A 16,505-nucleotide genomic window follows, 5' to 3' on the forward strand; every position below is an offset into this window, starting at 1 on the left:
ACTCATTATGTGTATGTCACAATTGTGTGTAATTTCATGTATTGTAAATTAATATTTATTCTCTGATGTTTTCCGATAATTCCTGTTTCACATGCTGCAGTACAGTTGACTAGCTTAATATTATAAAACAATTAATTTCAAGTTTAATTAAAATGTGTATTTCCTTAATTTCGATATTATGTAATTAAACGTGCTAATCGATTTGTATATTGAAATCACAATTAGTTCCACATTGTAAATGCGCAATAAAATTAAATTGAAAAGCTAGCAAAATTTATTTTCAGATTGATTACCATATAATTCACATAGTTCCTTTTTAGATCAATGACCTACTAATGTATATGCAGTCATATGTACATGTGAACATGTAATTGTCAAAAAATAAAATTACATAACTTATACAAGAAAAATGGAAAATGTAGAAAATTTATAAGTAATTATAAAATATGTAATATATGTAATATATGTATTCAATAATTTTTGTATAAATATTTTGTACTCTGACAATCTCTGTTTCAATATAAAATTTTCATAAAATAAATATAAATATAAAGATAAAGATATAAATGTAAAGATATAAACATATACACATATACATATAAAGAAATTGTTCAATATAAAATTAAAATCTTTGAAAAAGTAAAACAATTTAAAAACCTTCAATAATGAGATTATTATATTACTTTTAATTATTTATTTTTAATTAGATTTATCATGCCAATTAAATATGTGTGTATGCGTATTTAGAATATTAGAATTTATTATTTATTTTATATTAATTTTATAATAACTATTAATTTCATTATTCGAAAATCATTGAGTGCGCGTTCGTTGCCCTATTTGCTTAATACTATAAATTATTCCCCATGCCCTTTATAGCATTTGAATATGTACCATGTGAAATTTATGCATAACAACGTCTGTGCACAATATCTTAAAAAGCGTTTCCATTCGCGCACCTGTTGAGACCTTTGAGGTAAATTCGCACATCAAATTTTTATCGTCTTCAGAAAGCAGACTCGCTTAGTATGGATTATCGTATAAGAATAAAAAGATAAAAGAACTCTTTTCGTCTCTTCAACTATTATTGGAAGTCAAACGAAGTGCGCGAATCGAGTGAGAAAATCGTAAGAGCGATGGCGCACAGCTGTGCGATGGAATACTCTATTTTCCGGTACTTATCGTCTAATGGAATCGCGACTGAACCTTCCCGCAAAACGAACGCAAGATGAAGAAACGAATAAAGAGACAACGTGACAAAATGCTTAAAGCGATTCCTTAAAATCGGCCCGGAAGATAAAAGTTTCATCCGACGAATAAAACATGAAATAATGGAAGCACATGATCGCACGAGCAATATCTTATCATTGCAAGATGTTTCTTTACACTTCTTGACACAGTCTCGTACGAACGAAAATACAAATGTGTTGCACATTGGTCTGTCACATTGGTGTTTCCAAAGCATGGAACTCGATAACGTACTCGGCGAAACAGAAATAAAGTGAAAGAGAAAAATGGAAGGATGAGAGAAAAATCTGCAACCGAAAAAGAAAGGGACCAAAACGGTACTTTAGTTACCTTGATGTACAATCTAGAATGCCCCTAGCACTTGCTTGTGCAATTAGTCAGCGAAAGATCTGAACGATCTTGACATAAAGCGCAAAACAAGAGAAACACTATTCAATAAAGCCGGAAACCAAAAGCGTGTGAATGATTGAATTGGGAGAATTGTTTGAGAGATTTGGGAAAACAAAAACTCTTGAATTGAATGGAATTGTTTTTTAAATGTAATTTTAAAATTAAAAAAACATAAGGTTAAAGAATTAATTAAATTTCTTTCTGGCATAAGTATAATAATATATGTATGTTGTAATTTTTTAGAAAAATTGTTTACGTACAAATTACATAAAAGTACATGTAAAAACATAATAACGCAATATACTTTTATATTTTTTATATTAATTAGACATTAAATTAACTGTAAAAATTATAATAGTTTAATTTTAAACAATCACTATGCATCGTAAAATTATCATTAATAATGAATTCTCGTTGAAATATTCTATCGCAAACGCTTATATAACATTTCTTCTACAATAATTAAGAAATTAAATTATATGTTTTTACTAGATTTTACTTAAAGATGGCATAACGACAGAAATTTGTTCGAAATTGTAAACAAAATTAATTTCTCGCCGAATGGGTTAAAGTAAATGAGTTTATATTATAAATGCTCGGCAATTTTATTTCGATAGACATTGCGCCAACGGCAGTTTGCTGATAATAACATCACGAAAGAAACCAGTTTGTGTAACGAATCGTTAAATTTTCTCGCCAGTTGGGAGAGACTGTAGGAAGCGAAAGGATAGTGAAAGAATTATTGTTGAATATTGTATCGTGAAAGCAATAAAGAAATATCAATGGAATCAAAAAAAGCTTCATAATTATAAAAAAAAAAAATATATAATTTTATTATATATATAATATTATACATATAATAAAATAATTAAAAACTATTACAAAATATTTTATATAATACAAAATATTTTTATTATATGATACAACATTGATAATATAACTTCTCATTACCGAGATTTCCCTTTTTTTATTCTTTTATAAAAAATAAAGAAAATTTATAAAATTTAATTCCAAATGTGTATCATATATTTAATCAGTTCTAATAAATCCTCAAGTAAATAAGTTTATTTTGCCCGCATCAATTGCGATAAACGTGTTCAATCTACAGTGAATTCAACAATAAACGCACTCGTATCGATTCACATAGCGCCATCCATCAAAACTCACTCAATAATCCGACCGGACTTACAATAAACATTCCCTTCAATCAGCATGAAATGACACGACGAGCTTTCCGTCATCCTATATTTTAACGCGAACAAGAAAAAGCCTCGCCACACGAACGTTCTGCGAACGGATTACATTCAATATATGTGACGCGGGATAATAATACGAAATAGGGTTGAAGGAGACACAGAGATCTAGAGAGAGAAAACCCTTCGACCCGAGATGGCCAACCGACGATACCTGTGCGACAAGATATACCCAGTTGACATCCGACGAAGCAATAGCAATAGCGCAAAGATACGTACCTTCGTGCCAGTTTGACAAACTGATCGTGCCGCCCGCCTCGCGACGCCACGTGACTGTCGGCTCCGGTGTTCCTGTCGCCGCGCACCGTAACGTCACGTTGCTACCCTCCCGCACCACCATGTCTGTGCTGGTGGGATAGTCCAGGATATCCGGTGGCACTGAAACAATGACCACATTGCGACGAGAACGTTCCGGAGCTGCATGTGCGTACCAACACACGGAGAACATTGCGCGTACCAGCGTCACGGCCAGATAGATGGCTATCTCTCGGTGGCCGATCATGCTCTGTCACCGTCTAACTGTATCGCAATATTCTGCGTGTATACGCATCGCGCGAACATGGAGCTTCGCGCCCCATTCGCTCGCGTATACGGCGGATTCGCTCGTAAAATCTCGATTCGCCCGGCAGATCTCGTTTTCGCCTCGTCGATTCCGAATTTGCTCGAATCTTCGTGGCGTTCCGGTCTACGTCCGGCTGGCACCCTTCTCTCTTCATCCCCTTTTTACCAGCCTCCGCTTTTTTTGTACACGAGATACCTTTTTATTCCATTGAAAAAACTTTTCACCGATCATTGGCGTATGACTTTAACGGAGATCATAATTTATTGCTTTGTTATAAATCGCAACCAGAAGCTCGATGAAGTGTTATAGAAGGGTGCATAGTATTAGCGTTATTGAATATGTTACGACGTACACATATACTTGTCTTTGAACGCGAGATCACAAAGTGCTCGATGAAACTTTGGTAAGGCTTATATAAACCTATTCTCCTAGAGATTTATTGTGCTTCAACACAAAATAATATATTATACAGGTATATTGTTATAATATATACATATAACTTAAATGAAGTTGTGCATGTAAATTAAGTAAAATTATAATCTTATTAATTTAAATATACATATATAATTTAATATATTTATATCTCTGCTATATGTGTATATCTGACAGTTTCACAAATCTGATTGGTGAAGAGAAAATTTTATAAAAATTTATAACATCATTGTGTATATTAATACACGAATGATATGAACAGGATCTAAAGTAAGAGAACAGTAAGTAAGTTATTTGAATTACTCAAACTGCATAAGCAAGCAATATATCATGCAAAGTAAATCCATCGTATAGCTTTATCCATCCAAGTTAGTAAATAATGGTCGGATACATAGTGTATTGCTCTGTGTTTAGGAGATATATACATGTTTGATAGTTTAGAGAAACTATGCTTATTTCTCTAATCTGAGCATATAAATCCACTAAAATATCAAAATCAATATATATATATATATATATATATATATATATATATATCCTATTTTATTATTTATTTTGTTTGAATTCACATTTCTATATAAACGCGATTTTTACTTTAACTGATTCATGTATTAAAATATCTGAATTAATTATTGTATCGTTTTACACACACAAGAACGTTCTATAAAATATGATGATATAAAACGTTGAAAAATATATAAAGAATAAAAATATGTAAGAATAAAACAGAGATGAGAATAGGTTCGTTCAATTTTCTCTTTTACTTTGACAAACGCAGCAAAATATTCCAAAGAAACCGCTCAATAGGAACAAAAATTCAGAGAAATCTTCTCTTTTCTATGGTTAAATTTGTTTTATATTTTTATAAAATTATTGATCAGATTATTGTATATATTATTTATCCATTAATCTTAGAATTTTTATCTATTTATTACATATATATATATATATGTATATATATATATATATATATATATATATATGTAACTATTAAATCGAAATATATAAAATTATTATGAGAAAAATAAACTTTTTATGAAAAGTTTCTTTTTGTGAAATACAATTTTGTATTATAACATGTAATTTTAATTATGTCTTAATCAACTGCAAGAAATAACACTACTGCGAAAATTATTCTCTCCAGATCATCATTCTCTATGTTATTTATCAAATTATTATTTAATTATTATTATTTGATAATAATAGTACATACTCTTTAATAAAATAATGTTTTGAGAAAATGCGATTTTCGTACTTCTATATCCAAATATAGGAGAGGTCATTGCTCCTGTCATAGAAGCACAGATTTATTCACGCGCCAATGTTCGTGAATTAATCAGTATCTCTTAAATATATATCTCTTAAGAAAAGATCTTTAAATAAAACAGACAAGATGACAGTGTGACAAAATGACAGTATGACAGAATGAAATGTCGCACTTATCTAGTTGAAAAATAAAATGAAGAAGTTTTTTTATACTAGTATACTAGTTTTTTATACTATACAAAAAAATACTATAAAGCTTTTATGGAAAAGATAGTTGCTTTTATTGTTTCATAAATTAGTTGAAAGTTCAAACTTTAATTCTTAACTCTAAGCTTTATTTAAATGTATATAAATTTAATATATTTCCCCAATTTAGTAATAAAAGTTAATTATTTTATATAATGTTTAGATACATGTTTATAATGATAAAAATACTGTTAGTCATGATATTTGTACTAAAAATAAGAAATATTTATTAAGAGCGTTGCAAAAGTCTTATTCAATTATTCGCACGATAGAACTTATTTTAAAAAACTTACTATTTTTGACTAAAACACTCCATAATGGTTATTCAAAAAGTCTTTTTCCCTAAGATATATTATTATGAGAGAGATTTCTTATAAACGTCGATAAAAAAAAATTCGTATTTAAAATAAATTATTTACTTTTATTGTTGCACATTATACATCAAACTATAAAGCCTCACACACTAAGAATACTATGTCAGTGAATTTTCCTCTATAGTTTATCTTTTTATACCGTTTTATGCAGGAAAGGATCTTTTTTTGATGTAGCTTGTAAACATTTTTACCTTGGTGTTGGTAACACAAAGATTATTCGCGCATACACACGAGACTGATCTTTCTCAATACAGTTTATAGAATATAGAACAATGTTTACGGCATCGCCAGCATTCCATGATGATCGACCCACGCCCTTCGCGAAAATAATTTTTACCGCAAGAGAGGATAAAGCGGGACCACCATCTCGATACATTTTCCGCGACAACAATGCGAAAAATTTCATTATCGAGTTGCTTTCGAGACGGAATAGAGCCGAATATGGCCTGCGCACATGCAGTTTGTACCGGAAAGACGGCTGGCCGGGAATGGTTTCCCACGGCTTACGCGGACCGAGTTCTTTCCTGGTCACGAAAGAGGCTACCTTCGTGAATAGTCCTCTCTCAGAGACCGACGTCGCGTCCCTCTGGTGAGTTACGAAAGACGTGTTCGGAAGGCAAAGAGGTTCCAGGACGAAGTTTCCGCGAACGCGAAAAAGTACCGGCGTGAATGGTACTTCCGTGTACTAACGACAGGACGGAGAAGATAGACGAGAGCTGCGAATGCGTAAGTGGAAACTCAAAGCACATTAGAGATATAAAAACTTCTATTTCTATGTCAATCGATGAAAAATGCTCTAATGAATAAGTCAACCTGTTATTTTAAAATTGTTTGTTTAATTAATTATCCAGTAACCGATCGCCCTAGTATTAATTCCAGCACATGCAAATGTGAAAAGAATAATTTTGAATAATTTTTTCTCGTTTTTAATGATAACATATTTCAACGATTTTAAAATATGTATAAATTAAATTAATATAGATATTTTATAAATGTTTAAAAGCTCTATATATTCAGCTTTACTTCCTATTTAAACATTATTAAGAATGGTAGTTTAAACTCTAATTTTTTTCATATAAATAAAAATAAAAATATTTATATAAATTTTTATATAAATAAAAATAAAAATATTCAGTATTTTTTATTTATCTGTAATAAAGTGTTTATTATTATTTGATTGCAATACTGCAATAATAACAATAACATTTTATTTCAATACAAAATGTAAATAATTTTTTAAAAATTATTAATAATTTTATAAATCCTTATTTAATAATTAAATATGATTAATAAAATAAAATTGATATTACGTAAAATCATGCGTTTCCAATTAAATTATGTACGTCAAAGTACGTCAATGGTATTTTCGCAATAATGTTTGCGTGAGACCAACAAAGAGAAAACCGAAATGAGGGGTGCCGTCTGACGACACAGCAAATCACAGTAGAGCAGTCAAATAGCGAGGGCTACTGTATGGAGCAAATTCTTCCAAAAAATTAAGCGGGCATCGGCCATCGAGCAAAAAGCAATCCCACGCCAGCGTCGCTACGCGCCCGCGCCATCACAGGTCACAGAGATATCACCGGGCCAGGCGTGCAATTCATTTCGCGCTTTGCCCCGACTGTGTCGGGCGCAAACGGGGCGAAAAAAAGCGCCGTATCCGCAGATAGTATATTTATTGATACGGGAAAACAATTGGGTCGAATTTATTATTTCACGCGTGCCCGCGCACCGACGCGCGCTGTTGTGTTTGTTTGTTTTCACGTGGATCCCGTTTTATATTCGCGTGTAGACTGTACACACCGCGTTTCATACCACCGATATCTTCGAGTGTCTTTTTGAATGGCCGCTATATTTTGCGACATACCGATAACGTTTGAAAAGTTCGATCGGTCGAACGAATGTGGACCAACGTGATACTAAATTGATGCACGCGCATCAATCTCCGGAGATTGAATTATGCAAAAATGTTGTAAAAACACTGTCAACTCTTTACCATTTGAAATCACGAGTAATGCTATATATTAAGTCTTTTATTTCTATAGCCATTTTCTCTATCAATGTGTGTGTGTTTTATAATGTAATATAAAATATTTCTCCTTTAAATATAACCACATTATTAGTTTTATACATTTTAACATTTAAATTTATTTAAAATTTATTTAAAAAGGTGTATGTGTGTATATGCAAATCATAAGCCATTGTATCGAGTTTATACAGCGCACAAAATTTATTTGATATTAATATTAAATGTGTGAATTTCAAGAGTTTTTTTTGAATAAATATAAATTATCCACAAATTCAAAAAATAGATATATTCTATTAGTAGTAGAATATAAGTTTGTATTTTTTAAGCAGCTTCTGTGAAGCATTCCAAATATTTTTCAAATATTTATATTCGGGTCATATTCATAAGTGCTTTGCATTCGCATATATTCACGTTAGACATTTTATAATCCAGGCATTGATAAGTAAGAAATATCCACATATTACTATCATATACTACCATACCTAGATAAATTAGCCAAAGCAGCAATTTTAATAAAAAATTTATTAAAAGTTAACTGCGATAAGCTTAAACTTTATATTTATATATGTATTTTACATACACACGTATTTTGAATAAACAGAGATTATGATCCACAATATTTTAAGATCTATATAAGTTGTTATATAAGTTCATATAAAGATAAATTAATAGTAATAAATAAACAAAATATATTATTGTTATATGATAGAAGTCTATATGTTAAGCGCAATCTGCAATCAATATCAGATTTATATAAAATAAAAAATACATTCAAAAGATAAAGTTTCGGCAAGTCAATATTTTGAACGATATATTGAATATCCAAATATATTGAATATCCATATTTGCAATATTTGCTATTTTCATATTTCAATATTTTTCATTTTTTGAATTTTTAAACAAGCTTGGAAATAAATTTTTCAAATTGAATTATTTAAATATATATATATAAATATATATAATATATATATATATATAATATATATAAATATATATATAAATATATATAAATATATATATATTATCGCAAAGGCATAAAACCGAAGTAATGTTTATTATAAATTGTATGCTTACTATCATCACGAGTTTACTAACATAGAAAGAATTATGATTGTTACTGTTTTAATTACTATTATTTCAAAATAATTTTCTTATTGTTAGTATAAATTTAATGATATTTTACTTTGCTCATGATTTGCACGCGCGCACGTTGAAAAAGCAGTTTTATATAATTACAACTAATTTTTTATTACGCATGCATCTTCAAAAAAGCAATATTGCTGTTTCAATAAGTAATACAAACGTGCGCAAGAGTTTCAAAATATGTGCAGTAGAGACTGTGATGAATTCGTGCAAGTATAATTTTTCTCCTTGCGTTCCATCTCTTCCTAGATGCAAATTAAAACAAATTTATAATACAATCGATGGTTCGATAACGTAAGAAAGAAATCAACAACTAATTCTTCCACATATTTTTTTCTTTATCCTTATCTCTCATTATTAGTTGAAATACACAGCAATTGGTTATTATTAGATGAAAACTAATAATTCATTGTTATATTTGGTTCATAACATATAAAACACCTATAAAACAAAACCTATAAAAAATTGTAAAATACAGTTTCATAAAATAATAAATCAATATAAATAACAGGATTAAAATTGATTAAAATATTTATACGATTCGAGACTCTAACACTCATTTTCACCATAACATTTGCATCAGTGCCAATTTTTTGTCCCTTCCTGTTTGAACGGCGCAAACTACTGAAAAATACGATGTCATCCGATAAAACAAAATGAAGCAAAATAACTGGCACGTCGTTTTTTTTCTTTTCTTCTTACTCTTGACGATATGGTCGACGATAGACCGGACCGATAAAGAAGAATCTTAACGAGGGGTTGCAGTGAAGTTAAACTATACAGAGCCGTTGCGGCTGGGGGCGGTTTACGGCGCGAGGAGGTCGACCGGTTATTAGAACGTAGAGCACGAGTTGCCGGGAAGGTGTCTAATAGCCCGCCAAGAGTACAATCGCCCTCGAAAGGTTTCGGCGCGGGGATACGTACTTTACATATATTTGCATCCCGCCGCCACAAATCCAGCCGATCGCGAAAGGTCGTTGCGGGTAGCGCGGGGAGGCGTCTCTATCTTGGCAAACCACTCGAGGGAACTCGTTGAGGTGTGAAATCTTTAATCTGTTCAACCCTTTTTTTTTTCTTGTCCAACGCAAAACGTTACTTTAAATTTTATAGTAAAATTCTCTCAACATGAAAATATTTTTTCTAAATCATATATAAAAATATCAAATACGTATATTATACAAATAGAAAAAAACAACAATCAATACTAAAGTAATATAAAACGTCTTAATAAAGTTCATTAAATTTTTAATTAAAGCATTTTTATTATATTAAGTTTTATTTCAAACCATCTATATTCATATATACCTTATTTCTATTTTATATTTATTAATATGATTATTAATTTTAGGCTTTTCTAAATAGATAATAATTTAGACATATTAGCTGCTCCTGGTGTAGCTGCTTCTTTATCAAATTTATCTTTTTTAATTAATAGAGGCACAAACATGGAAAGTATGAAATTATAAAATATTTGTATCATTAATATACAATAAAATATTAAATCATATTAAATCATGTTACACGGTAAATAAAACGATTTTTCTTGAAAATAAATGTTTAATTATACATCCATTTATGAATGTTCAGCCGTCTCACTTAAATCCTAGTTAACGTGAGCCTCGCAATGTATCAATGGGATACTATCTGTAAGCTTGTTAAGAGATATAAATCAGTAACCTCAACTGAGGTATTTATGGAGATACATTAGCTTTCCGCGAGAGTATAGAATGCCAGCATTTATTTGGTAATTTCCGGCAGTCCGATATTCATCTCCCGAATGCTATTGCGCCAGAACGCGATAGAGTTGACCAATGATCTCCAGAGATCAGGATTTGTGTCAGGACCTTTGTCAAGTCAACTGATAATTGGTAGTGAAAAAGATCGTTAATCTAGACGTTCGTTAATTTAAAAAAAAAGTAAGATAAACTTCCCCAGCCTAATGAAATCGTATTAGGATAATTGTCAAGCATAATAAAAATGGGAAAAATATTCAAATCTCTAAAAACAACTCTATTTGATATCAAAATATTTAACATATTGAATTAAATAATAATGTAATTTACGATTTTATTAGTAAATAAATATTTGATAGTAAATATTTGAATTATTTCATGATGTATCACATTAAGAAAACACTACGAATATTTAATGCGAAAGCTAAAATAAAATAGTTCTATAGGAAAAAGAGAGAATGTGATGTAATAATAATTTATAACAGTTTAATTGCCGTGTCATAATTTTGCGTTATAAAGTAAAGTAATTAAGAAAGTATAATATATTTCTCGCTGGAGAATTGGTAAATTAAGGTGAAGATCAGCCTTACGGAGCTTATGATGTTGTACGTAGTATTCTCCAGAGTGCTGAGAAACAAATAATCAAGGATTGAATATCGGTGTCTTGTAGTAGCAATCACGCCTTCCTCTAGAGGTACTATGGTGTCCGCCAAGACGGCCATAGTTGGCGAAGTTTGACAAGTTGGCGGTAACAAGGACGGTGGTACCAAGTGCCAAGAAAGTTCCGAGGAAGGATCAGTTGATGCATAGTCGCAGGAAGAAGGATGCGCCCTGCTAGCAAAGGATGTGTTCCGCGGGACAATCGCGAGTTACGTATACATGGAAAACGCTGAATCCGCCTGTGCTTAGTCGAGTTTCGCAACGAGTAGTCGAGGATCCTGGAGTTTCTGATGGCGTGGGTTACAAATTCACGAGCAATCCCGAACGCACGATTTGCTCGCAAATATTTGTCGGCAGCAGTCCTTAAATCATTTCGGAATTCTCATTTCCCGCTCAATTTTCCGCCCTTTAGACTTCATAACAACCGGAAATTACGCGCAATATTTATATTTATATAAGTGTATGCAGGTTTCAAGTTACGTATGTACAACTGATGATAATATTCAAATTTTATCAAAATAATTTTATTCAAATAATCACTTTTAAATAAAATTACGTGAAAATTATTTTTTCACATTTATTTATATTGAATAATCAAAAAGATACCTGACACAATTATGCAAATATAACGAATGTAATTATCCATAAGCCAGCAATTAAAAATTATATATTTTTATATTTTGTGTAAAAATGTATAGTCACATTAAATGTAATATTATCTGCAATATTCAAAGAGAAGATAGAAAATAATATAAATGTCAAAACACTAACGGATTATTGTAAAGTCATATTTTCTTCTAGTTAATAAATATATTCAATCTCTATCGATATCTTCTATAACCATTTAATTTTCAATTATCAAAGTTAATAACAATTATGTAATATCGCAATATGGAACGATTTTATCAAATGCAAATAAAATACAGATAAATCACTTTATACCAATAAGACCTTTGTACATTCTATTCTCTTTAGAAAGCCTTTATACCTTTGACGTTACTCACAATTAGTGAACAGTAATAACACCATGGAAGAAAGAGTAGGTTGTAATGCGACGAGTTTCTATCAAAGAAATCCTGTCACTTATTCCAGATAAAACAAATGAACATACCACGCAGAGTTGGTACATTCAAAGGATCGCGTCCCATTGCCACTCATCAGTGAAATTGCACCAGTTCTACAGCTGAATATGTCAGTTTCTTTGTGTAACATGATAATCTGTATTGAGTGCGGAGTTCAAGAGAAAACATTTATAATTTTCGAACAGATAATAATGCTGTGTGTGATATTATCCGATGTATGTGATACGATGTTCTCTCAACGGTGTGGCTTTACGATAACGCTTTACTCGACAAAAGCTTACTAATAATTATGATTTATATCATTGGTTTGATATAATAATAAAATGTCCGAGTTTTATAGTGCAAGTAAAAATTTATGTTACATTATATTGCATATGCAATAAACATCCATTCAGATAAAGTAATATTTTCAATAAAGAATTTATATATAATGTTTTGAGTTAAATAGCTGATTTTTAGTTATAAATTATTATTATTATCAAGTATTTTTAGTTATTTAATAACTATGACTCTTTCGTATTCTATAATATATAAATATTTTTTTATAAATAATTTCGATATTTGTATATATAAAGTGTGATTTTTAAATAGTAAGTTATTAATATAATTCTAGAAATTTATATATATATATATATTGTAATATAATTTTTTAATTTACTCTTTGTAACTTCTATATTTTCTATTATATATATATATATATATATATATATATATATATATATATTATGCTTATTCACATGCATATTAAATAGATATGTATTACTTCAACTCTGAGATATCACTTCTCTCGTTTGCGCAGATGTATGTTTATACTACTTAACTTCAGCTGATATATTTCTTCTAGCCTCTTGTTTGCGCAGAGATTTGAAATAATATTGAGAATAATTATTTTTCTTTATTTTTCATATTGACTATCAATATTGACTATCCTCTTTTGCAATATTAAATGTATACGCAAGTCTATATCACATTATATTCAAAAATTATTAAGATTTTTTTAAATATAGATATAGAACAAAGACGATATCTTTTCAAGGAAAAATTAAAGGAGTTTGATCTTTACCAACAACTTCGAGAAAACCAACGATGCTGGACATCGGGTCAGTATTAACCTGGCACATGTACCAACCGCTGTCAGACTGGCGTGTATATTTTATATGCAGGGACCACGTTCGATGGCCAATGTGTGTCACTGCGATCCGATGATTCTTCGTGATAACGTGATTTGATATCGTCAGAATCGTCTGCGTATCGACTCGTAGCCACGCTACCTGCAATATAAAAATAGAATCTGATAAAACGAGCAGTACCATATAATTTAATTCCTTTAATTTATTTACAAGTTTGCAAAATTATTATTTGCAAGTTTGTAAAACTTTGGTATACAACATCGATGCTATGATTTTATATTCTAATATTTATCTTATAATACTTATATATACTGCTTTTAATTTATATCAAGTTTGTGCAATGTGTATAATATAAATAGAATTTCAAAATTATGCTCAATGTAAAAAGTGCGATATGAATAAGAGCTTCATATTATACACAGAACGGCATCTTATTGCTTTCAAGTATTTTGAGAACTTTCTAGGAGAAGTTTCAAAGCAAGAAAAAGTTTTATGTAAATACTTATGTACACGAAATGCAATGCTTCCTAGATATAAATCAATTCGTACTAACAGCTCAGACGAATGATTGTGGAAGATAAAATAGTAAAAATATCGAAGAAATATAAAAATAATAATGTTATTTTAATATTAAAGTCTTTTATATATTGATTGGCTTTCTAACAAAAAAGATATATCAATATTTTTCAAATTAACACTTTAAACGTTTTTAAAAATATTTTAATTCCATATAATTATTTTAATTACATATTATTATTATATGTACTTATATTAATTTCTATCCTTTGGATAACCACGAAAATAAATAAAAATATATCAAAAATTAGGAACTCTTTCAGTTTTTGAAACAAAAACTATTGCTCTTTGGAACATATATTTCAGCATGTACAGAATTAAATTTTCAAAATGTATTTTCGAGATGTACATCCAATTTTTCCGCATCATATTCAGAATGACAACAAATGCTATAGATACTTTATACTCTTCTTGCCTGTTGCCAGCTGCATAAAAGGAGTTAATATTTTATTATATCGTGTTATGTAAAACAAATTTGCATGTTTTGCAAGTTTTGTTTAACGAGAAAGATGAAAAAGAAAATTGCATCCAGAAACAATTTTCAACTGATTCCATTAGAAATAATAACGCTAGAAGAAAGTGACAAAACCGTATTATAATTTTATGTTAAGTGACTTTTATATAAATTTCATATTAAGACTTTTTTTCTAAATTAGCTTTATAATATAATAATAATATTTGCATGAAGTTATTAGCTCTTATAAATTGTGCAACTGCTGCATATACATACGTATGTACAGGGTGTTTCCGCAACATACACATCATTAAGTCGGGATGCCCATCGTCAGGAGCATACTTTATTAGACTCGCTGAATAAGATTAAAATGCGAGTTCAACGGGGAGTAAGGAAAGGGAAATCTTATCATTTTATTATAGTAAATAATTGCGAAATTTAATAATATAGATAAAATATATATGTAATAATATATATTATATATTTATATGTAATATATTTTTAATAATATAGATAATAATAATATATATAAAGTATTCAATTCTAATAAATTGACAAATTTGTTTAATAACACATTATAACATTTAATTATAATATTTAATAATAAATATTAATATATATTAACATATATTAATAACGTAAATTTAATAAATAAATTTGAACAAATATAATATAGTAAAAAATATAATAAACAAATATAATAAAATATACTTATAATGACAAATATTTTTGATCTTTAAATGTAATAAATTATAATAAATGTTCAATATAACCACCATCTTCTTCTAAACATAAAGCAATTCTGAAGCATGAAATTTTCTTTCACGCGACATCATAAGAGAAGTGATTTCCGCACATGCGTTACGAATTCTATTTTTAAGAATTTCTGCATTTTCCAGCAGGGTGTGATATATTTTATTTTTTAAGATGTTCCACATAAAAAAGTCCATAGACATAAGATCCATGGGCAGAGATCACTCTTCTGATAAAACAAGTGAGAGACATTTTCAGCAGGATTGTTCTATGTTTAAAAGAAAATAGTGATTATATCAAATTCTTATAATTTATTATATTTAAAAATTAAATATATTTTTCATTATAAGTATTTTTCATTATATTTGTCCAAATTTGTTTATTAAATTTTATTTATGTTATTTTATCTATTATTATTTTATTTATTATTAGATAAATATTTTATTTATATTATTAAATTTCACAACTGTTCATTATAATAGAGTAATAAAACAGATTCCTTTTTCCTTATTCCCATTTTGATCTTATTCTGCGAGCCCAGTAAAGCATGTCCCTGAGTGGGCAGATAGGCAACCCGACTTAATGATGTGTATGTTGCGGAAACACCCTGTACGTATTTCTATTATATTTACTTTCTTCTTTAAATAAATGATCAATATAGAAAATTTACATATAGTGCTGTATATATATTTATATAGTTGTATAATAAAAATTTTTTATTTATATATGTGTGTATATACATGGATGTGTACATAAATATATAGCTTAAATATAATTGTTTAAATTATTTCAAAGAATCATTATAAACATTATAATGTTGACTTTTAATATCCGAAAAAATGTTCTTTATTATAAACAATTTAAATGTACTCTCTCATATCTTCTCGTTTTTAAAAGTATTTGTTTTTATAAAAATATAATTTGATCTTTAATCTATCAATAAAACACTTAAAAAGTGTGTTTATAAATGCATATGAGTCAAAAATATTGTTCAGAATTTGTTCCACGATTGTATTAAATTTCTCAAAGGACAAATATCACATTCAAAGAAATGTCAAAGCTACAAGTGTCAAGTTATAAAGCTATCATTGTCAGGAATCAAATCAAAGAGCATAATAATGTACGCAAGTACCTAGTTACCATTTCACTTCTGTATCTCATTTTCTATAAAAGT

General features: G+C 29.2%; 1 protein-coding gene across 1 annotated transcript in view; it reads right to left on the bottom strand.

Annotated features, from left to right (window-relative positions):
- Positions 1-16,505, bottom strand: part of LOC145966149 (protein amalgam) — an 81,289-nt gene that overhangs the window by 10,709 nt on the left and 54,075 nt on the right. The window contains exons 3-4 of the mRNA XM_083089998.1: positions 13,482-13,689; positions 3,111-3,269 (exon numbers count right to left, since the gene is read on the bottom strand). Coding sequence (XP_082946124.1) covers positions 3,111-3,269; positions 13,482-13,689 — 367 coding nt within the window. The remainder of the gene's footprint in view (positions 1-3,110; positions 3,270-13,481; positions 13,690-16,505) is intronic.

Source organism: Camponotus vicinus, unplaced genomic scaffold (assembly GCF_025532165.1).
Source record: "Camponotus vicinus isolate PSW18456_S1 unplaced genomic scaffold, iyCamVici1.0 SCAF_2, whole genome shotgun sequence".
Classification (NCBI taxonomy): Eukaryota; Metazoa; Arthropoda; class Insecta; order Hymenoptera; family Formicidae; genus Camponotus; species Camponotus vicinus.